This window comes from Panthera pardus, unplaced genomic scaffold (assembly GCF_024362965.1).
Source record: "Panthera pardus isolate Hobbes unplaced genomic scaffold, ASM2436296v1 HiC_scaffold_12, whole genome shotgun sequence".
Lineage (NCBI taxonomy): Eukaryota > Metazoa > Chordata > Mammalia > Carnivora > Felidae > Panthera > Panthera pardus.
Window position 1 is genome coordinate 86,067,912 of NW_026526677.1, and position 24,654 is coordinate 86,092,565.

At 38.5% G+C, this 24,654-nt stretch overlaps 1 protein-coding gene across 12 annotated transcripts in view; it reads left to right on the forward strand.

The window, feature by feature from the left end:
- Positions 1-24,654, forward strand: part of OPCML (opioid binding protein/cell adhesion molecule like) — a 1,065,414-nt gene that overhangs the window by 950,600 nt on the left and 90,160 nt on the right. For all 12 annotated transcript variants that reach the window (XM_053900247.1, XM_053900249.1, XM_019421450.2 and 9 more), the window contains one exon: positions 12,043-12,168. In XM_053900247.1, coding sequence (XP_053756222.1) covers positions 12,043-12,168 — 126 coding nt within the window. The remainder of the gene's footprint in view (positions 1-12,042; positions 12,169-24,654) is intronic.

Sequence of the window (24,654 nt, forward strand, 5' to 3'; positions counted from 1 at the left end):
GGGTATTGGATAAGGTTATGGGACACACTTTGAAGAAGGGCATGAAGCAAACCCATTTCCCTCTCCTCTCCCTGTTTAAAATGAGACATATAAGATTTGGGATAGGAAGGCAAGTTGGACACACAAAGGTAATATCAGAGAGTACCTGCTGACAGGTCTGTTGGGCAGAAAAGAACTCACAAAAGACAGGAGTTGATGGTAAGGTTGGGGTAAGGTCATTAAATCCTAAGAGTGGACAAGATTGGCCTAATTCTCAGCCCAGCCATGCCTCTAGCCCCACCTGTCCCAGCCAGTAAGGGCCTAAATAAAGCAACACTGAGGCTGGAGCATCACAGACTCTGTGGTGAAATGTTGGGGTAAACACTAGGTGATAGTGTCCCTTTTTAAACTTTTTTCTGTGGTGATATTCTGTGACACGGGAGAAATAAATAAGGAGTCCAAGAGCTTGAGGCAGGAAATGGGAAGAAATCATGGTTAAGAAGATACTGGAACATTACCTGCATTATCTCATTTAGTTTTACCACTTACTCAGTGAGGCAGGAGTTTTTGGTATTATCTGCCCTTTCAGATAATCAGTGTGAGAGACACTTCTCCAAACCCTACAAGAATTCTCCATTGCCTACCATGCCATGTCCAACTGGGGGAAAAAAAAGAAAAACAATTTCTGCTAGGGGGCAGAAATCATGGCTTTTGGATTCAAGCAGACTTGAATTGTGACTTTGTACATGGACTGAGACCTTGGGTTCTGAAGTCAGTCAGAACCAGGTACACAAATCCAGCTTTTCCTTTTTCTGGCTGTGTGTCATTTGACAACTTATTTATTTACCCTTCTTCTGCCTCTATTTCCTCATCCTTAAAATGTGAAATAGTAATCTGGCTTCATAGGGTTTTCACAAGGATAAAATAAATGGTACATGACAAATTCTTTGTATGGTGCCTCCTGACATGAAGTTCTCAGAGAGAGAGAGAGAGAGAGAGAGAGAGAGTTGCTGATAAAAAAAAGAAAGAAATAGAGAGACAGAGAAGAAGGAAGGAAAGAAGCATGAATCTAGAAGTGGAATTAAAGAGTCCATTATATTGACATTTCCCATGTCCCAGGCACCATAATAAAACACTTTTCCCCTTTTCTGTTCATTTGCCCTTTATTCCTCACAGGGCCCTATGAGTTACCTTTGATCACCACCCTGCTTTGCAGTTTGAAAACTGTAGGTTAGAAACCTTTAAACACTTGTTCAAGGTCATGCTATGAGTGAACAAGCAGGGGACCCCACGTTGCAGTAACAAAAGAAGCTATGACATAGTTAAAGAGGGAAAGTAGAGAAGGGAAGAGGTCTGAAACCAGAGCCTAGGGGTCCAGAAATTCCAAGGGGTTCTGGTGTGAGAGACATGTGGGCTAAGAGAGATTTGGGGACTTCCCTCCACCTCTTGGCAAATACTTGACAGAATTGGGGCTAGAACCAAAGTGAGCTGCAAAATGAGGAGGTTGTGCTAGATGATCCCTAATGTCTCTTTTTGACTTTAAAATTGTATGATATAAATTAAACTCTGTGATTGTGTGTGTGTGTGTGTGTGTGTGTGTGTGTGGCAAGCATTCTCAGGGGGAGGCAGCATGTCAGCAGAGCAAAGAACAAAAGGAGCCTCCCAGAAGAAGGGCATCTCCATGCCTCAGAAAGAACAGGACCATATGAGAAAGTCTCTTTGACTGCATGTAATTTCTCTGATCATGGTCAGTTGCTGGAATTGTGCAAATTAAAAATAAGAGATGTGTGCCTGAGTCTATAAATAATTTCTGTAAGTGATGCTGTAGAGACAACCCTTACAAACAAACACAGCAAAGCTTGTGTGGTTTGTGATGCTTCCTGGTTCCTGGTGTGTGTTTATGTTTCCATAATTCATAATCATTTCTTCTCATTCCCCACCATTTCTCTCATCATAATAGAACCAAGAAGAGGAAAGCAATCAGAGTATAACAGGTCTAATCTTATCCGGCATAATATAAAACTCTATCACACTGGGACATGTGGGGAGGCTATGTTCACACTCACAGTCTATAAAACCAAACAATATGGATCTGGCCCTGCTTCCCAAGCAATGGGATGTGACCTCATGCAAATAAGACTAGTTCTTACTCTCTAGCTTCCCCCACTGGATCCTGAGAGGTTGCATTACCTGGAAAATCTCTTGTACTTATCAGTTAAATTCAGCACACATTGAGCACATACTAGATACCAGGCATTAAACAATACCAGGGATATTGACATGAACAAAATGTAATCCTGGATCACAAAGATCCCCCAGTCCAGTGGGCAAAAGAGATGTAGAAATGAATAGAACACCCTGAGAAGTGCTTTGAACTGAACACATAATGATATCAGTCACCAAGATTTGTTCATCTTCTTTTTTTTTTTTTAATTTTTTTTTCAACGTTTTTTATTTATTTTTGGGACAGAGAGAGACACAGCATGAACGGGGGAGGGGCAGAGAGAGAGGGAGACACAGAATCGGAAACAGGCTCCAGGCTCCGAGCCATCAGCCCAGAGCCTGACGTGGGGCTCGAACTCACGGACCGCGAGATCGTGACCTGGCTGAAGTCGGACGCTTAACCGACTGCACCACCCAGGCGCCCCTGTTCATCTTACTTCTTAAGACATAAAATGCCATCTCTGCCCATCTCTCCTGCTGGTACACTTGTCCAAGCTGCTACCACCTCACTGCTGGACAACATCCTAGCTAGTTCTCCTGTTCCTATTTTGCTCTAGCTCCTTCTGCTCTCTGTACTGTAGCCAACAACAACCTATTTTCAATGAAAATCTGTCCAGTCCCTGGCACACACCATCATCATCATCATCATCATCATCATCATCATCTTTAGACATTCTAATGCCTTCTGCAATTTCTCTTATAAAAAGGACCCAAACCTTAGCATTTCCTCCAATAAACTACAAGGTCTGGCCCTGCCCATCCACTCTCCATTTGTGTGATTTCACTCTTTTGACTTCAGCCACAGGCACCCAAGTGAACCATATTCTGTGTCTTTGCAGAGCCTGTACATACATTGGTCCCTCTGCCCAGCTCTGCCCAGAACAAACCGTTCACCCAAACTCATTGACCAGGACAGACCCCCTATTTGGGGCTGTCACACTTTGCACCACCACATGTAGCACAACCACACATTGATTCCTATGATTATTTGTCAACATCAGTTTACCCTTCTAGACATTAAGCTCCATAATTCACACAAGAGAAGGACCTTTCTGTCTACTCTTCTACCCAAAGATAATGCCCAGGATACAGTAGACAATAAATAAATGTTTTATAATGAATGTATTACATCATTATGTGCATGTGGCCCTGGGGCACAGACTTACATTTGTCTTTGGAATGGAAAGAACTGACAGAGAGAGGATTATATCTCAGTATCAGTTTTCAAGTATAAGTAGGTCTTGTGCAGGCAGATGCAAGGGGAAGAGACACAGGCACAAAGGGTACAGCGTATGCGCAAATGTGGAATTGTGCTAAGCAGGGAAGTTTCAAGAGTTGCAAAACAGGCTGACATGGGTAGGGTAGCATTAGCTATCTTGACGAAAAGAAAGGAAAGGGGAAACAGTGGGCACTATTGAGAGACAAAGAGATTAGCAATTGTAGGTTAAGCATAAAGCAATGAACTAGCAATACATGAAAAAGGTATTTTCTCAGAACCCACAAGTAGCAGGTTGCCTTTTCTCCTCATATAGCACAGAAACTTTTGATTCTTCCTATCCACAGCTGACAAGCCATGCTTCTTTTCTTTTTAATAACATTGATACCAGGGTTATGATTTATTTACCAGAATTATCTTCCATAGATCTTCAAGGTTTTGCAACAATCATTCCCCTTCAATTCTAGAACATCTTCATCACTCCAAAAATAAACCTTGTGCCCATTAGAAGTCACTCCCTATTTGCCCCTTTCCCCAGCCCTGGGAACATATTAACGTACTTTCTCTTTCTCTATAGATGTACCCATTCTGGACATTTCACATACATGGAAATCATACGATATGCGGCATTTTGTGTCTGGCTTCTTCCACTTAACATGTTTTCAAGGTTCACCCATGTTGTAGCCTGTATAAGTACTTCATTTTTTAAATAGATGAATAATATTCCATTGTATGAATATACTACATTTTTTATCCTTTCAGCCATTGATGAACATTTGCATTTTTTTCCATTTTATGTCTATTATGAATAACGCTGTTATGTACATTTGTGTACAAGTTTTGTGGGTTTGTATTTTCATTCCTCTTGGGTGTATGCCTAGGAGTGGAGAATATGGTAACACTATCCTGAGCCCATTGAGGACCCACCAGACTGTTCTGAAGGCAGCTGCAACACTGTGCAATTCTGCCAGCAGTACATGAGGGTTCCAATTTCTACATGTCCTCACCAACTTCCATTGTTCTTTGTCCTTTTGCTAATTACAACTATCCTAGTGAAAGTGATGTAGAATCTTACTGGAGTTTTGATTGATTTGCATTTTCATAATGAATTATGATACTAAACACCTTTTCATGTGTATAGTGGCCATTTGTATATCTTCTTTGGATAAATGTCTATTCAAATCTTTTGTCTATTTTTAAATTAGGCTATTTGGCTTTTATTATTGAATTGTAAAAGTTTTTATATAGTTTAGATACTAGTCCTTTATAAGCTGTATTACTTGCAAAAATTTTATCTCATTCTGTGGCTTCTCTTTTTCACTTTTTCTATAGCACTCTTTGAAGCACGAAATTAAAAGCTTTCTTTCTATTTTGATGATGTCCAATTTATCTATTTTTTTCTTTTGTTGCTTGTGCTTTTGCTGTCATATCTAAGAAACTGTTGTCTGATCCAAGGTAAAAAAAGATTCACACCTGTGTTTTCTTCTTTTAGCTCTGACTTTGAGGTATTTGATCCATTTTGAGTTAATTTTTGTGTAGAATGTGAAGTAGGAGCCCAACTTCATTTTTTGCCTGTGGATATCCAGTTGTCCCAGCACCATTTGTTGAAAAGACTATTCTTTCCTCATTGAATTGTCTTGGCACCTGTTGAAAATCAATTGACCATAAAAGTATGGATATATTTCTGGACTCTCAATTCTATTCCATTGATGTATATATCTACCGTTAGGCTGATTTTTAAAAGAGGGTGCTTCCTAGGAATATGTTCATGATTAAAGGAAATAATATATACAGAGCAATTAATACTAGGCTGAAAGAACTAAACACTAGCAATTTTGTGACTGCCGCTGGTGCTGTTACTGCTGTGTTCCCAGTACAACACTCCTGGACTGGTAATGTTGCTAGAAGATCACCAACTGGAAGAATTTTAAACCAGAAAAGACCTGAGAATTCACAATTTATTTTTTTCACTTAGAACCAAGCAACTTAAAACAAACAACTGAACACCACCACCACCACCACACAAATACACATGTGTATATGCACATGTTAGCCAGAGGGGTTAAGCGATTTACAAAAGATCATACACCTATGGAGGAACCAAGATCAGATCATTTGTCTGACACGTCGTGTCTTGCCTTTGGCACCATATCATTTCTGTATACAAAATATGGCATGACCTAGCCTATCATGTATGCTATAATTCCCAAATTATTCTTACCTACACTTTATGAAATAAACTTGCTTATTAAAATACAAAACAACAGTTAACCCTACAAGAATAAAACACCAATTCTTTTATGTATTATTTTTTTTTAAATCAGCTTTGAGTATAATGGAGAACATTTCATATTTATGTTAGCTTTCACTTGGTCTCTTAATATTTTGTTATTCCCTGAGGATAACAAGAAGGAGAAGAAGGAGGAGAAGGAGGAGGAGAAAATAATAGTAATAGCTATTTAAGTCTCCTTAAAACATTTTCTCTAATCTAATCTCCATATTCCTGTGTGATGTATCTTTTTATGCCCATATTAGGTAGGGGAACCTGAAGCTTAATCACATCATTTTTTTTTTTTAATCACACAGAAAAAAGTTGGGGAAAAAGGTATTCAAACTTTAGCCTCTATTACTCCAAATTATAATACTTGTTAAACAGTACCATCCAGTCATAAATAAAACACTTGCAAATACTGTGGCTGGACAGAGTCAGAGTAGGTTTGAGATGGGTGAAATTAACGTCCTTGAAATAATGGCACATGGTGCTAAAGCCTGTACTCAGTTCCTTCTACAAACAGAAACAGACACCCCCTAAGAGAAAAGAGATAAGAAAAAGCCAGGCAATTTCTTTATACAAATCTGTGATTTGTCCCACTCATTTGCTGAGGCTCAATTATTCAGCTAAAGAGGAAGAAATTGATATTTATTTAATATATACTTTTTACCCTGGAAGCATATATAATGAAGTCTTCCCAGTTATCCAAGGTGAACATCAACTATATATAAGCCCTGATTTAAAGTTGAAGGAACTGAGATGTAGAAAATGAGCAATTATGCACAGACTAGGCTTATTCTAAATGGCATGAATAATATCAAAAATGAATATATAAAAATAAATAATAACAACTAACAATTATTAAGTACTAATTTCCAGGCCCCATGCTAGTGTGCTATATACATTGCTCCTTAATTTTAACAGCTAGAATTAATCATAGACAGAGAGAAAAATGCTGTCTTAATTTTATAGATGAATAACTGGGGGTTCAGAGGAGTTAACCGAAAAATATCCAAGGTTGCACAGGTCTTTTGGAACCTGGAACCTAAGCTATGGTAATGGCCTTCTCATAAGCTATTTCAACTATATTATAATCAACTTTATGTAAGGTGGTGTTAATATGTCAGAATGTGTGAATTTTAACCCCTAATTAACTCAGGTTTGCTCTCCCACAAATGCAAAATAACATGTATAACAAACTACAATTGACCTTTGAATATGAGGGATAGGGGCATCAACACTCCCCCAATAAGGTCAAAAATCCACATGAAAACTTTCAACTCTCCAAAAATTTAACTATTAAGAGCCTAATAACATAAAACATTGGTAGCAAATATTTTATATGTTATATGTAGTTTTTACTATATTGTTTATAATAAAATAAGCTAGAGAAAAAATGTTACTAAGAATCAAAATGGAGAGAAAATATATGTATAGTACTGTACTGCACAAAAACATTATATGTGTACTCAAATCTGTGTTGTTCAAGGCTCAACTGTATATATAGTAATCATTTATTTATTCAGAAACATTTTATTAAGCACCTGTTATATGCTTTATTAAGCACCTGTTATAGTTCTAAGTACTAGTGATATAATGGTTTATACAGCCTATAGTTTTGGACCAGAGAGACTTTAAACAAATAATTATAAAAATGAATATAAAAGCACAAAACTATATAGGAATCATTAAGGAAAATTTAAGGTTGAAGGAAATTATAATAAAATAATATGAATTAGATGAGTTGGGGGTAGGACTCAGGTCAGTAACAAAGACTACTCTGAGGAGGTAATGTCAAAACTGAGCCCAGAAGGAAAAAACATAACCTTAAGGTGGGGGGGGGGTACTTCATGTAGAGGAAACGGGAAATGTCAGATCTCTAGGATGGAAAACACTTAACAGATTATAAGATATCCAATTTAAAAACTGATTCATTCATACATTACATTTAGAGGGGAAAAGGATGTTACTACACGTCGGGTTTTGTGTTATATAACAGGAATACAAGGATAGAGCAGATTCCTTCCATGGAATAGCTTAGTTGCAAAGATAAATTGTATGATAAAGACATAAACAAGAATGCCCAGGGAACAGAAGAGAAAACAACTAAGGCTCATAAACGAGCTCATATGTGAGTTGAGTGTTGAAGGATGAGGTGTTCAAATGGCTCAGAAGTGGGCAAGTGCTTTCCCAGCAGAAGGGACAGTATATGTAAAAGCACAAAGATGAGAGAATGATGTAGCCTTAGAGAAGTATCTGGGGTCTACTAGTCAGAGAAGAAGCTAGTAGGCTATGGCTAGACTGTGAATGGTTTTGTAAATCCTGCTAAGAAGTTTGGATTTCCCAGTCTTAGCAAGGGGCAGATTGTTGGAGGTATTCGACAGAACAGAGATATTTAAGAAGTGATTGTGGTAAGTGTATGGGGTTTGAATTATAAAATGGAGGCAAGTTGAGAAATGAAGAGTTTTGTAACATTCAAAGCTATAGACAATAAACTTCTCATGGCCATGTGATTGGAGAAGATGTGCCAGGTTCAGGACTCACTGGTATGTTTAAGAGCAGCTGGCCATTCTGAGGGTAAAGATAGAATTTGTATATACCTTATGGTAACCCAGAGCCCAAAGATACTTTTGCAAATCTGCTTCTTCCTCAAGATAATTCATTGCTATCTGATAAAATATTATCTGTCTGTCACTTTCTGTGTGTGGTATGTATATGTGTATATACATACATAGACTGGCAGACAACATTTTATTTATGTCTAATTATACATCTAAATGTCTATATCTATTTAACTATTTTTATCTATTTATGTTAAATAACTACAATTTGAAATTCTTGTAGTTGTCCTTTGAACAACATGCACTATGGAGACCCTATTGTATGCAACCCACCACCATCAAGGACAAGATAACTGGATGCATTCATGATCAGCAGAGGTGGGGCTCCTAATATCTGCAGATCTGACTAAAACACACTATGCTATTTGTCATCTTTTAATTAAACTTGTGTAGGTCCTGTCATTTTCAGTGAATAATATTGGTTTTTGGTTAAGATTTTTGTGTATATATATATATATATATATATATATATAGGTAGCTATAGATGGATATAGCTATATATAGGATATAGATGGTAGCCATAGATGGATAGATAGATAGATACATACATACATACATACATACATACATATATACATAGATTGACACATAAATTTCATAGATACTTAGAAACAGATAGCATTTGCCACAGATTAGTGTTTGCAAATGGAACAAAGGTCTCCTGTAAAAATATGTAGAAACATTTATTCACTTCCAAGAGTTCCTTCAAAAAATTATCATGCTAACGAGGGGAGGGTCATAAAAGTATTGCCAAATTAAATTCAGATTTAAAATTAAATTAAAAGCGTTGAGAACCTTCCTTGAAGATGCTGCTTGTCAAAAGCACACCCTGGGGGAAACGAAGATGTCTAAGATGGACTCCTACCTTCAGTGTAAGCAGTGTGCTGGGGAAGCAACAGGAATGAGGTGGTTTTGTTCCTTGTGGTAAGTGCTGTGAGGGAACTTTTTAAAATTTGTTTACAAAGTTTATTTATTTTTGAGAGAGAGTGAAACAGAGCATGAGCAAGGGAGGGGTAGAGACAGAAAGGCAAACATAGAACCCAAAGCAGGCTTCAGGCTCTGAGCTGTGATCACAGAGTTTGACGCAGGGCTGGAACCCACAAACCATGAGATCATGACCTGAGTCGAAATCAGACGCTTAATCTACTGACACACCCAGGCACCTGGGAATTTTTTTTTTTAATGTTTATTTATTTCTGAGAGAGACAGACAGAGTGCAAGCAGGGGAGGGGCAGGGAGAGAGGGAGACACCGAATATGAAGCAGGCTCCAGACTCTGAGCTCTACCTGGGGCTCGAGCCCAGGAGCCGTGAAATCATGACCTGAGCCAAAGTCAGAGACTTAGCCTACTGAGTCACACAGGTGCCCCAAGTTCCATGAGGGAAGATGCACTGGAAGGTCATTTGAAGCGGAGGAAACAGACTATGCAAATATAAATATTGTGTTTGGAGCATTGATAAGATGTTAACCAAAGAAGCAGCTTAACTTAATGGAAAGAATTCGGCCATTTACTAACCATGGCATTTTGGGGAGTTTACCTAACCCTCCACATGCCTCAATTTCTTCATTTTTCATGGTGAGAATATTTGTTTTATTTTTTTTTTTAATTTTTTTTAACGTTTATTTATTTTTGAGGCAGAGAGAGACAGAGCATGAATGGCGGAGGGTCAGAGAGAGGGAGACACAGAATCCGAAACAGGCTGCAGGCTCTGAGCTGTCAGCACAGAGCCCGACGCGGGGCTCGAACTCACGGACCGTGAGATCATGACCTGAGCCCAAGTCGGCCGCTTAACCGACTGAGCCACCCAGGCGCCCCTATTTTTTTTTTTTAATTTGTGAGGAAACCATGAGATAATACATGTGCAAGCAATTTAAAAATAAGCATTGTGTATTAACACACATAATTACATTTGCATATTAATAAGGTTATCATAATTGAGAACATAAAGAACTTTTCTTCCTCTCAATCCCTTCTCTATGTTTCCTTTCTTACTGGTATCCATACCCTTGAAACTATGGTTACCTTTCCTCCTTTGAGAAAGTGGCAGCACCATTCCTGAAGTGCAGGGGGTGGCAGTTAGCGCTGCCTGGGGCTTGGTGGAAATGTTTGGATTAACCTTTGCAATGCCATTCCAGAAACCTGCCTCCTAATGGGTGACATTGACTGAGCACCTGGAGAATGAGGAGTTCATGCTAAATATCCATGGAATTTTACAAATATCTATTAATCCAGGACTCCTTGAACTATCAGAGGGAATATAGCATGTACAGAACTGATGATTCAGACCTGGGGGTCATATTGGGAGATCTGTCCCTCGGCATCATAGCTGCAATGCACTAAATTCTCCTCCACTAACTTGACTGTATGAACTCCTCTCCTGAACTGTATCTACCTTAAGACCAGCACCAGGGAGACTCCTGGGTCCAGAGAAAGAAAACTTCAGATGGTCTAACACAACCAGCTAAAGCAGACATTATTCTGAGAATATTGTGGAAGGTGCACTGAAGTTGTAGCTTTATAAAAGTGAAAAAAGTATTGACATTCCTAAGCCCAGAACTATTTTTTAACAAGCTAGAAAATACTGAAAAACAGGTAGTACAGTTTTCTCAAGAGAATGCATTGTAGTTAGAATGCACACTATTTTTTCCCAGTGTGTATTTGGGTAAAATATGTTCAATGAAATTTCAGGCCAAATCCTAATGCAGAAATAATCCAAAATATGGCATATTTATAGGGTAGGCAATTTTTATTTATTTGCTAATGGGGATTCCCTTAAGAAGTCCAATGTTCTACATGTTACTTATGGCTTCTCCTTGAAAAGACTTACCTCTAAGGTCTCCACAGCATAAAACTTGAGGCTGCAGAATTGTCTGCATCAAGCATCAGCCATAATTCTCCTTTGCCACTGACTCAGGGTGGTTTGGAATCTACCAGCACTCTACCTGTTTGGTAATTAATAATTCATAATTAAACTGGCAGTTTGAATAAATCAGCATAGCCGTAGGCTTGGAGCCTCTCTTACCGTCCCTTTGAGAATGTGAATATAACAGAGAAGAAAGCTTTAGGTATCTGAAATCCTCCATGAAAAGGTTTGACCTCACACCCCCACACCCATCTCATAGTTTTTGGATTTGTTTAATCTGTTCTTTGGATCTTTCTTTCAAAGAGGAATTAAGCAGGTACCCTTGTCAGCCTTTGTGCCAGACACTGTGGAAATAGAGATGTATGTGACTCGATCCTTATCCTCAAGCAACTAAGTCTAGGTAAAAAGACAGGCATGAAAAAAAAAAAAAAAAAACAGCTGTGATACCACATACTCAGTCCCCTCCCCATGGGAAGTTCAGACAAATACAGTGGGAAAGACAGGTGATTATCTTTTTTGGATTTGGGGAAAGTTAGGGAAAACTGTGGAGAGGACGTGATCTTTGAGGTCCCTTGAATGAGGAGTTGTATCTTTTCAGGTAGGCAATGAAGCAAAGAAGAGGAAAACAAAGCTATGCAAGTACTTGCACTTTTGCCACACTCTGGGGAGAGCCCAGGTTGAGCAGCTGAACACTAGCAGTGTGTGGTGTAAATGGCCACATCCTTGTCAAATCAATCAATCTGAATATTATTACTGAGAATAATACTTACCATAAAAACATGCTATGCAAATATTTATAGGCCAATACCTCCTTTTGAGTACAAGGAATCATCCTCATGTATTTCTTTTCTCCTTTGTTTCTTTACAGTTCCTCCCCAGATCATGAATATCTCCTCAGACATCACTGTGAATGAGGGAAGCAGTGTGACCCTGCTGTGTCTTGCTATTGGCAGACCAGAGCCAACTGTGACATGGAGACATCTGTCAGTCAAGGGTAAGGCCTTTACCTGTAGGAATTTTTCAGCATTATTCTATTATTCTATTAAAGACTCTGTTCTAATGCACAGCAAAATTTTGGGAAATCAGAAAGTAATGCTGTGTTTGTAGCATAGTAATGTAAAAGCAAACAGACCACATGCATCAGTCACCAAGTACTCCATTTAAAAAAAAGGATTTATAGAGATAAAATGTGCTGAATTATTTTTCTTAGTCCTCTTTATGACCATAGAAGACTTTTGTTTTCCCAACCAGGAAGAACAGAGGTGCCATAAGAATAACTTCCAACAAAGACACAAATTTCTCATCTGGAGACCCATGGGTCAAATGGTAATTTGCCCTTTCTCTAAAGAGAATGCTAGAAGGCTAGAATGTCCATTATAAGTGTTGGTGTCACTGTGCATCCAAGAGAGAAAGGATCTCCTCACTCAGTACTTTTAGGACATTTCCCCAGAGCCATACCTATTTGACGTATACATAAATAGTCCTCCTGGGTGGAAGAAGGAGGCTAGAAATGGTGAAGCACCCCTAGATATGAATGTCCTGGGTACTCGATCATTGGTATTAAACATCAGTTATGATCATCTCCACCTTCATAGGAAGGAAACCAAAAGAATGGTTCCTTATTCTTTTGGAACTAAAACTTACTCCAAGTTGAACTTGAAGAGATGAACACAGAGTCACTTGGTATATTTACACATTAGTAGAAACTATGATTAAGTCTAGAAATTATACAAAAACAAATGTTCCCTCAGGCATTAGAAAATCCAAACAGAAATTTCAGTGAATAGGAAAATGTGTGGGGTATGCCTGTGTGTGATGAAAAAATAGCCTAGATCTAGAGGAAAATGTAGGAACAATCTTAGTAACCTTGAGATAGAGAAAGACTTGCTAGGACATCAAAGGCTCTAATCATAAAAGAAGAAAACATGAATAAATTTGGTTTGGCATTATTTTCTCACAGCTGCTGTAACAAAGTACTACATATGGCATGGCTTAAACAACAGAAACAGAAAACAACAGAAACAACAGAAACTCTAGAACTCTTATAGTTCTAGAGGCTATATGTCCATGATCAAGGGTAGGGAGGGTTGGTTCCTTTTGAGAGCTGTAAGGGAGAACCTTCCCAATGCCTGTCCCCTAGCTTCTGGTGGTCGACTGGCAGACATTTGTGTTTCCTGGCTTGTAGATGCATCACCTTGATCCCTACCTTCATGGTCACATGGCCTTCTCCCTGGGTGCCTCTCTTTGTGTCAAATTTTATCTTTTTATTAGGACACCAAGCATATCAGATTAGAGCCCACACTAATGATTTCACCTGATGTTGATTAACTTTGTAAAGACCCTATTTACAAATCATATTCTGAGGCATTGAGGTTAGGACTTCAGGGTATCTTTTTTGGAGGAGGTGCAACTTAACTCATAATGGCTTCAACAAAATTAAAAACACCATTAAGTGTAAATGAAAAGACAAGCCATAGACTGGAAGATAACATTTGCCATACATATATCTGACAAATAATTTATGAACTTTGTCTGGGCTATATGTTTGGGCTTTACCTGGGCTATATGAAGAATTCTCACAACCTAATTCTAACAACCCATCTTGAAACCAACAACAACAAAAATGAACAGACAATTCACAAAGTAAGATATATGAATAAAAATAAGCACATGAAAATATACTCAATATATTTACCACAGAAATGAAAATCCAATCATAATGAGATGCCACTACACTAAACTGCTGAAACTTTAAAACAAAAAAAAAAAAAAAAAAAAAAAAGAAAAAAGAAAGAAAGAAAGAAAAGGAAAAAGAGAAAGAGAAAGAAACTGACAGTATAAAATGTTGGTGAGGATGTGGATCAACTGAAAATCTTACACATAAATCCTGGGACTGTAAAATGGTATAAGCACTGTGGAAAAGAGTTTGGCACTTTGTTATGAAGTTAAACATATACTTAGCATATGACCCAGAAATTCTGTTTCTAGGTACTCACCAAAGGTAAATTAAAATGTATGTCTACAAATATGAACATACACGTTCATAGCAGCTTCAGTGATAATAGTCTCAAACTAGATATAGCCACAAACCCTCAACAATTAAATAGATAGATTGTGTATATTTAAACAACAAATACTTCTCAGCAAGTAAAAGGAACATATCATTGTTACATGTAGCAAAATAGATGATTCTCAAAATCAGGCTGAGCAAAAGAAGACACAAAAGTACATAGTGCATGAATTCATTTATAGAAAACTCTAAAACAGGCAATACTAATTTGTAGTGACTGAAATGAAGTCAGTGCTTACCAAGAGCAGGGATTTGGGGAGATGTGACTACAAAAGGGCCCAAGGGAATTTTTTTTTCAGGTGATGGAAATGTTTTATATCTTGAATGGGGTAGGGTGCTGGTTATGTTGCTACTTACATAAGTCAAAACAACAAAGTGTACACTAAAAAGAGGAACATTTTATTGTATGTAAATTAGAATCTAAATGAAATTTTAAAAATACACATATAGCAATATGGGAAATAATGATCTGAAAATTTGCCCCTAATTTGTAACATCATTTATGGAAGCAGTACTTCCTACCTGAGAGACTGGATTTTTCTGTTACTAAGAGCATCAGTTAGGTGTTCACTCTCTCATTTCCTCCATGTAAACCAAGATACATATGTCAGTCCCTGCCTTGTGGTAGGGAGATAATAAATAAATCCACTAAACATTCTTTGTATACAGAACTCAGATATCAAAACATAAAATGTCTTTATGATAAAGTAACATTAACAAGAATATTAAAATATACATAAGAGACATCAGAAAGCCTAACTTTAACATAAATGGAGCAATAGCTTATGTTACCAAAGGCACAAGCCCCATGGATATGCTTGGACTGAGTGACAATTTTGGATTTAAATTACATACAAAACTATGTCTAAACACCAGACCAATTTTTATGTATCTGGTAAATTCAAATGTTTTTGTAAATGCTTGACATCCAAGAATGCATTTATTTAATCCTAAATACATAGTTTTCTGAGCCTAGAAATTTTTTGAAAGGCATTTCACCTTTGTGTAAATGTTTTGAAGGAACTCCTTATAATGGTACACTGGTAAGGTTTTCCTCTTAAAATAAAGGAGATTCGTCCATATTCCCAATCTTTTATACAACATAGTAGTTACAAGTCAGCCTCAAAAAAGCTTAGAACATCCTACATTTAAATGATGCCTCTCCTCTTCAAATCTCCCAGGCTATGATCTACTTTCAGTTGCCTTTCCTTTTCTCATGGCTTTGGCCTTCACTTTGCTGTCTTTAGTTCCCTATTGTCTCTTTCCCCCTCTCTCAATGGCATTTAAGCACTTAAACTCAAAGCATTGTTTCCCAAATTTGAAAAGCTTTGGAACCTGGAGGATTTGCAAGTTTAAAATGTGCATCTGCAGAGTGTCTACCAATATTTACTTTTAGAATGCTATTTCTTCTCTCACATGGAGTTGAGAAGGCCTTGGAAAGTTGTTTTAAAGGTCTAGAAGAGCAGCCAATAAAACTTGAATGTCAAATAGCATTTTTTTAGAACAATGTGGTTAATTCAGCATGTAAGAATAGGAAATAAAAGTTGGAATGACATTTCCTTTGAAATTCCCATAAGATTACAGTTGAGAATTTAGCTAACTGGACAGCCCTGTTCCCAAAATGCTGATGCAATGCTTGAAATCTGTTGGTTAAATGTGGGGATCTATATAACAGAAATGAATAACTAAACTTTCATTCAGAAATAGAACATTTTAATGAGCAATTAAAGATTAAGAATGGTAATGCTTATGGTTTAAAAAGACAGACAAAACACATGCCACCAATCCCTAGAAATTATAGGAAAGAGGTAAAGACTAATGATCCAACAAATCCATTATCACACTGGAGAATAATCCAAAGCTTGCATGTATCAGAAGCTATATGAAATCTAAAATATAAAAAATAAACAGATGTAATGAAAAGAAAAAAAAATAGTTCAAAATACATGAGTATGAACTATACCTGAAATGACATATAGTTGAAAGTGGAAAGTTTTAGGGGAGACTGGGTGGCTCAATCAGTTGTGTCTGACTTTGGTTCAGGTCATGATCTCATGGTCCCTGGGTTCAAGCCCCATGTCAGGCTCTTTGCTGAGAGCTTGAAGCCTGGAGCCTGCTTGAGATTCTGTGTCTCCCTCTCTCTCTCTCTCTGCCCTTCCCCCACTCATGTGCTCTCTTTCTCTTTCTCAAAAATAAATAAACATTTAAAAAGTTAAAAACAAAAAAGAAAATGGAAAGGTTTTAGGTCTTGGTACACTGGCAGATGTTTAACACTGATTGGAACTGAGGTAGGGAAGGCAGGGGTGCCTGGTAGCATTTGCCGATTTCCATGGTGTAAATGTTCCTATCATTGCCACTTTCCTGGGAACCCCTTTGAAGTCACTGTGTATTGTAGGCTCATTTTCACTTAAAAGTGAACAAACAAACCACAAATCAGTCCTTCTTATGAAAGTAGGCTGAAATTTTTTGAAAAAGTCACCAAGATCTCAGATGTAGATCTAAAGTCTCCCCAGCATCTGTGTTCTCCAGACACAGATACCCCATTGGAGAACTATGGCCTTCCAGCTTCCTTTGCAATCTTGGAAGAAGAAACTAGGTTTTCCTGGAGGACATCTGCCTCACCTCTGAGGCAAACTAGAGATTTTTTTACAGGATCATAATTATTAAGCATTGTAAACATCTCAAAGGAAAGTGCTGTGCAAACATACATTCAGAGGTTTTGCAACTGACATGGAAACCACTGAACATTTGACCATGTATTTATTCTTTATCTTCAGATATAAAAAGGTATATTTAATTTATTTTCAGAAGCAGATAATGGGTCTTTAAAAAAACATTTATTTATGTGGATTTGTTAGAGAATATAGTGCTTGTTTAACAACCTTCACGCACATAAAATCTGTACTGGGTGACCTCCATCTTAGGAATTAAAATAATGATGGAATCACAGGCTGCTGCCTCAAAGAATTTCCCCCCACACCCCGTAGAATGGGCAGGTCCTAAAACAGGCAAGCAAAGTGGACTGGCAAGTGGCCACTATGCTTGGAAAACATTGCAAAACAGGTGAATTCCAAGGATGGTTTTCTTTTCTTCTCCTAAAGGACAGGAGAAGGGGCACTAAGCCAGCATTCACGGCAAGTCCCATGAACATAAAACCATGAATAATGTGAATCCAAAGTTTCTTAGTGTCTTAATCCTAAATTGCAAAGATGGGTGTGGCAGAGGAGACAGTACAGGCCATTGTGTTCTAAGGAGGGTTGTTGTTCCCTCTTACAATGCCTTTGGAATCCACTAGAATGTGTTACACACCTGGCCCCATTTCCAATGACATATTTGGAAAGGCCAGATGTTCTGGGAAAATAATAAAGTCTTCTTTTCTGTTTCCTCTCCACGGAGATTTTAAGATGACAGCTATTCACCTGTGAGTGAGTTGCTCCTACAATCTACTCATATGCAGTAATACCTCAGGGAGCAAGTGAATGAGTTATTTCACAGAAGTGAATTTTCCAGGTAACTGAAGCTGACTCCTTTATCATTGACTTGAGTCATTTTTAATGGAAACATTTTAAAAATGTATTGTGTTCTCCTCTGTTTCCTTGAGTACAGTGAATACTATTTGGTCTCATCTTTATATTGTAACACCAACATCATGCATATCAATTGTTTGTATCTTAGCATTTGGGGACTGGGATAGCCAGGAATATAGCCCTGAAATATTGTTTAAATTTTTGTGACTGTTTTTATAGTTCCTGTATCTTTCCTTCCTTCTCTCCAACTGACTATTAATTGCCAATTCTTCCTAAACTCAGCATACCTGCCTTTTAACAGCCATGCTTCTTCTGATTATTTAATTCTAATTTGTCATAGGCAAGAATCTGTATAACCCAGTTGATTAGTCCTGAATAAAAAAGGTAGTGATGGGACAGAACCTTCTCAGAGGAAAGGGCATGAGCTTTCATGAATGTGATAAATGACACTGAGCATAGCTATTCTGGGGGAAATCATGTTTGGCTTTTGTTTTACATATATGAGGTTCCTGGATGAGTGAATTGCATGTAAGCTAAGAGAGCTAATGCTCGCTAAATCATTTTCCGTGGTTCTGACCTTACTGAGCAGCTTTTTCTATCTTGTATTCACTTTGCTAGTTGTTGAGGTCATAAAATGTATTGGTCCAAGACTGTTTCTACTACAGCCCTTATTTTTTATGCTAGACATTCCTGAGAAGAATGTCTTAAAAGAAATTGCCAAATCCTTAACATTCCAAATAAAAGGAGTGCTAGCCTGTGCTCATGTGTGGGTGTCAATTCTGTTTGGCTGGTGGTTCTATCTTAGACAGAACATGCACTTCAGATTCTTACAGACCTGAGATGAAGTCTGGCCCAAGCAGTTAACAGTCTGGGTGACTTTGGAAAAATCACTTCCTCTGTCTGATCTCCTGGGCTACAAAATGGGATTATTTCAACTCATTTAATTCCCTAGCAGTCCTGAGAGAAAAGTGCTCATATTTATTACTATGCCTCATTTTATTGTTTATAATTATTTCTGTTATGGTGTCTATCCCTACCTCTTATCCCTTGACAGTGTTGGGTCATTCATTAGTGATGCAATGTCTGTCTGTTTCACTTAAAATCCTGGAGTGACATAGTTTTATTTGTAATTGCTGAACTTGGCAACAATCCAAATGTCCTCAAACAAACTGTGGTACATGCACATCATGAGATGCTATGTAGCAATAAAAAGTGATGAACTCAAAATACACTCAAAAACTTGGATGGACCTTAGGGCATTTGTGAGTGTACAAACAAACTGTGGTCCATGCGCACCATGAGATGTTATGTAGCAATAAAATGGGATGAACTCAAAAACTTGGATGGACCTTAGGGCATTACACTGAATGAAAGGAGTCTGTCTCAAAAGGTTGCATACTGATGATCCCCCTGTTGTAATATTCTCAAAATGACAAAATTATAAAGACATGCAATAGATGAGCAGTTGCTGGAGGTTGGGGCGGGGAAGAGGAAGGAGCATCATGAGGGAGTTGCTTTGCAGTGATGAAATGTCATAGAATTATACACAAAGACAGTAACAACGAGTACATATAAAACCTGGTGAAATGAAAGGAGGTTCCATAATGTAGTCAATTGCACTGTGCCCATTTCAATAGCCTGGCTTGGATAATGTACTTTATTATATAAGATGCCATCACTGGGGAAGCTGGTCACAAGCACATGGGACCTGTGTCTATTACTATTGCAACTTCTTATGAATCAATAATTATTTCAAAGTAAAAAGGTTTTTTTGAATAGAAATGATAAGTAAAATGAACCTATACTAACACACTTATATAGGAATGTATTATTTATAAAATATTGTCACATGCACCATTTCAAGTGAGTTTACAGCAACTCTCCTACAGGTCAGCATGAATATTGTGCCTGCTCCACAGGTATGGAAAAGACTTGGAAAGGTTAAGTAATGGTGAATGGTTCTCAGCTGACTAAGGTGGTGAATATATGAAAGGAGCCTAGTTCCTGTTGTTTAAGTCTAGAGCTCTTTATACTGTACAAAGATGGTGCCCATGGTTTGCCATTGGAACAGGTACAATATAAAATGATATATTTTATCAAATTTTCCTTGTTATCTGGGGAACCCAAAAGTGCTCACTAGCTTTGAGCATCACCCATGCTATTATATTTCCCTCCCTAACTCTTCGCCTACCTTCCTATACATAGGCACTTTCTAGCTATCACTCAGTATTGTTCTAAGGAAAGCACAGCACAGCCTCCGAATGAAACTCACATCCGTGCTGTTGTCTGCTGTAGGTCCCTATTGTTTCTCTCCTTCAATTAAAATCAACCCACTGAGACCTACCAACCTCATTTCTCTTCTAAACCATCCTAAGTACAAGTTCCAGCCACTAATAGGAATTGCCTATTAGTTGACCCACTGCATCATCCAGTCATGCTACTACTTCTTTGTCCCTCTCCAAGGCATCCAGGATCCTTGTTTCTAATCTGAAGTCATGTTTCGAGCCTAATTAATCCCCAGAGTGTGAGAAAGAGGTGTCTAAGATGAGAAATCAAGGTTATACATATCTTGCTCAGTGGAACAGTTATGGGCAAACAAGCTGTTCCTCTCACATTTTTGCAAAGCAAATTTATGTTCACTAACTTTGGTTCTTGTTGTAAATGAGAAGTGTATGAAGGTCTAGCAATGCGCTTTTCACCATATGGGTACCCATATGTTTTCCCCCTTTGCTTGCGTACATTTTCGCTTTGGCATGCACATATGCTTGTATTTTTGCAACTTAACAATATTAAAACTAATCCCATTTATGCTCCTTTTGGGTGAGTTGATTGAGTCATAAATTCCTGAGAATCTCTTCCTTGGGAGGCTGAAGTTCTTTTGTGTGAGCAAGGGGAGGGCATGGCAAGATATCCTGGCAGACCAATGCAGGAAGCCAACATCATTTTGTAGCTGATACAGCTGATGGCCCTGACCCTGGCTCCAAAGTGGGGAAACTGACTGTGGAACACTAGGAAATATGGGTGCATAATGCCTCAGTAGTGTTCCTCTCTGTTCTTTCATATGAGGGAAGGCACTCACTATGAAATACACAATAATTCCCTGGGGTTGGTTCTGTTCCTAAGGGTATGGGTGACATAACTTACCTTAGAGCAAACAGTCATGTCTTGAGTTCTTGATATGTGACTGTGCTTCATACTACTCACGCTCCTTACACAGAGATGAGAAACTGTATATCAGAAATGGGGCAGCTGGAAATGAGGCTTGCTGTGAAGTAATGTTTAGCCTCTTCAGTAGGCTTTTTAGATTATAAAAATAAGAATGGATATTAACATGTATCATACCAAGTGAAAAGCCCAACTAATTCAAATGTAAAATTGGAGCTGGAAATGCTGTTTGATGTCTTTTGTAAGGCCGCTATTTTTATCTCCTCTCATGAATTCATTTATTCATTTGATGTATTGTTCGCTTGCTCTTATGACAACAATGTGTAAAATAGACATGATCCCTGCTCTTATGAAGTTTATAGTCTAGTCAGGGATAGTCATTAATCAGATCATCAAGAATATATAAGTTCAACATGTGGTAACTGCTATGACAACGGGCAGCAGGAAGGTGTGAGCTAGTCTAGGTTGAATCTCTCCTGAGATAGTGATGCTTGAGCTGACTGGCATATGAAGATGAATGGAAGTTAATTAGGGAGAGGGATTGAGATTAGAATATGTGTATATATTGGGGGTGGGCTATATAGAAACCTTCCAGGTGAGGGAGGACAGGGTGTGAAAATGCCCTGTGGTGAGAAGGAGTATGGGTCCTCAAAAAACAAAAGAACTATATCTTGAATGTATAGAAATGGGAGACATTGGCCTGAGATGGGATAATTAAGGGTCATATCACACAGGGCCCTTTAAAGTTTGGTCTTTATTCTATGAGCACTAGACAATACAAAGAAAGTCGCAAGTGAAAGAACTAAGAAATGAGATGTTTACGTGTCAGATTTAACTGGGAACATTTCATTTCTGATCTACTCATTCTCTGTGTAAATCTGGCAAACCACTAAATCTCTGTCTCCATTTCCCCACCTGTAAACCAGAAAGGAGTTATTAATAATATGCTCCCCTTATGGAGGAAGAGAGAATGGAATTTGATAGTATCTATTCCAAATACTTTTTAGATTATAAGAATGGATATTAAAATGTATCATAGCAAGTGAAAAGCCCAACTAACTCAAAAGTAAAATTAGAATTGGAAAGGCATCCAATGCTGCCTGCCGTCTGTTGTAAAGCCCTCTCTTTGCAATTGCTATATCAAATTATGCTATTGAAATCAGTTGGACACTGATAAAATTGAGACCAGCTTTACAAGTTCGTAGATCTAATTGGCCCCAGCAGTGGGTCCACAGTGACTCTTGCTGCTGAATAAAAATCATAGGCTTCAATAGAAAATAATAAGCAGCCTTGTTCCACACTAACATACTGCAGCCACCTCTGGAGATAATGCATTTAATTTAGATACTGGGCTCCTTCATCTGGCCAGATGTTGAAGGAAACTTAGAGAAGTTTCTCCCCCGCCCCTTACCTCCTGGATGAGCACGTTTGATAGTAGATTCAAAGGACTTTCAGGGCCAGCTGTGTGTACCTGTAGTCCTTGATATTTCTTTTCTCACAACCTTTTACATCTTCTTCTAAAAACTTCTGCATCTCTAGGGCAAATGTTCCTGTAAATCACCTTTTCTTGCTCAAGCTATTTTAGTTGGGTTTCTGTCACTTACAGCAAAAATAGTTCTGATTAAATCCACCACGGAATGTATGAGGCAATATGCTACTGAGGTGAATAGAGCATAATCCCAGCTATAAATCAGGTGTGGGGTATGGGAGAGACATGTAAACATAACATTGTCATGCAGTATGGTTGGAGCCAAACCACCTCTGAGAAAGTCTCTTTCATATATGAAAGAGACAGGGAGGGCACTGTCTGGGGTCCTGATTAAATTTATAAAGCCACTTTATTTTTCATGTATTGGAGAAAACCCTGGACGTTGACCAAGGAACTCTGGGTGGGTTGCTGAGGGGATTCCACACCCACATCAGCTTGAATCAGGCCAAGACAGACACATGGACACTGGCTATGAATTATGGAGTAATCAACACCAGGTCATCACTGCCTCAGTATATCCAAGTGCACAACATTCATTTAAGCAATCATAATTAAGGTTGAGTGAGCCTGCCTTAATGGATGCACTGAGAATACAATGAGTGTCATAAACCTAGCCTTTGCCCTCACTGAGCTCTGGCTACTCTGGAAACAAACAACATGTGGATTGTCCTAATTTTTTTTTTTTCTTTTTTTTTTTTCTTTTTTTTCTTTTTTTTTTTTAATTTTTTTTTTTCAACGTTTTTTATTTATTTTTGGGACAGAGAGAGACAGAGCATGAACGGGGGAGGGGCAGAGAGAGAGGGAGACACAGAATCGGAAACAGGCTCCAGGCTCCGAGCCATCAGCCCAGAGCCTGACGCGGGGCTCGAACTCACGGACCGCGAGATCGTGACCTGGCTGAAGTCGGACGCTTAACCGACTGCGCCACCCAGGCGCCCCTGGATTGTCCTAATTAATTGACTCATTAATTCACTAAATTTCCTTGAGTTGATGTGCTCCGCCCTGGCCAGCGGTAATTTCTCTCCTCTCTGTATGTAGGCCATTTGAGAGCAGGTACTGGGCTTATGCAACTGTGATGTTCTGTAGCACCTAACACAATGTCTTGCATTTCAAAGGTGACCAGAAAGTACTTACTGAATGAATACATGTTTGTCTATCAATCCTGTACTGATTCTCCAGCAAGCCAGAAAAGAATAAAGGAGACAGACAATAGGGATCTGTATAGACTAGTCTCCAGATCTATGAAACACTATCTGGTTGACCAAGGGGAATTTTGATGTGTAGAATGATGGCCTGTTTGGGGAAGGTATTCAAGTTTGATCTGTATCAGAAGGTTGCAACAGCTTACAGTCTTATCTCTAAAGTGCTTTTCTTCCCCCTTCCCCACCATCTCTCTTAGTTCCTCCTTCCCTAAAAATTGAATGCTGTACTGGGTACCAGATATTAGTACTGCTAAGGTTTTTATTTATATCATATTTTAACCCAACAGTGAGACTCCAGCCCAGGCTTCCAGATGATATTAGTTGGTGATCTGAAAGGTATGCCTCAAATCCTATCTAATCATGTTCTTAGGGGAAACCTGTGACTTGTGTGGAAAACCCATTAATTTTATAAAGGGGATACATACGAAGAGTTGGGATGATTTGTCTCAATACATTCAGTTCAATTTGGACAAATTGGGTGAGCGCTTTTAGCATCTTGTGTTCAGGAATTTTCCTGTGTGACACCATAATTTTGAGCTTCCCTGTCTCTGCAGGCTCTTCCTTCTGTCTTCTTTCTCAGAGCACCTGCCATCATAAGCTTCCAATGGTGCTGCGTCTTATCTCCAACATGATGGAGGCTGAAGTATGAAATGGTGGTAGTGGGGGAAAATTCTTTCCTCCCCCTTGTTTAAAGGTAGTGAAGATGTTTAATTAGCTGCCTCTCTTCCTGTGAGATCAGAGCAGGAAAGGAAAGGAGAAGGAAACAGGTGATTGCTTGAAGGATTTTAATTGGAGTGGGGCCCTCCAGTCTTGCAAATGTTCCAGTCTCTGAGAGGGAATATCCACTGGACATAAGCAGGATCAAGGGAAACTGATCTCATTAAGCAAGAGTAGTTCATTGTGACTTTGAATCTGGGCTTCCCAGTTGGAGGTTATGATTGACTCATACTTGAAGGGGAATTGGAGTTGAGTGAGGAGGTGAGGGGATTTGACCTCCCACAGAACACCTAAAGTGTAGCCCATGGGG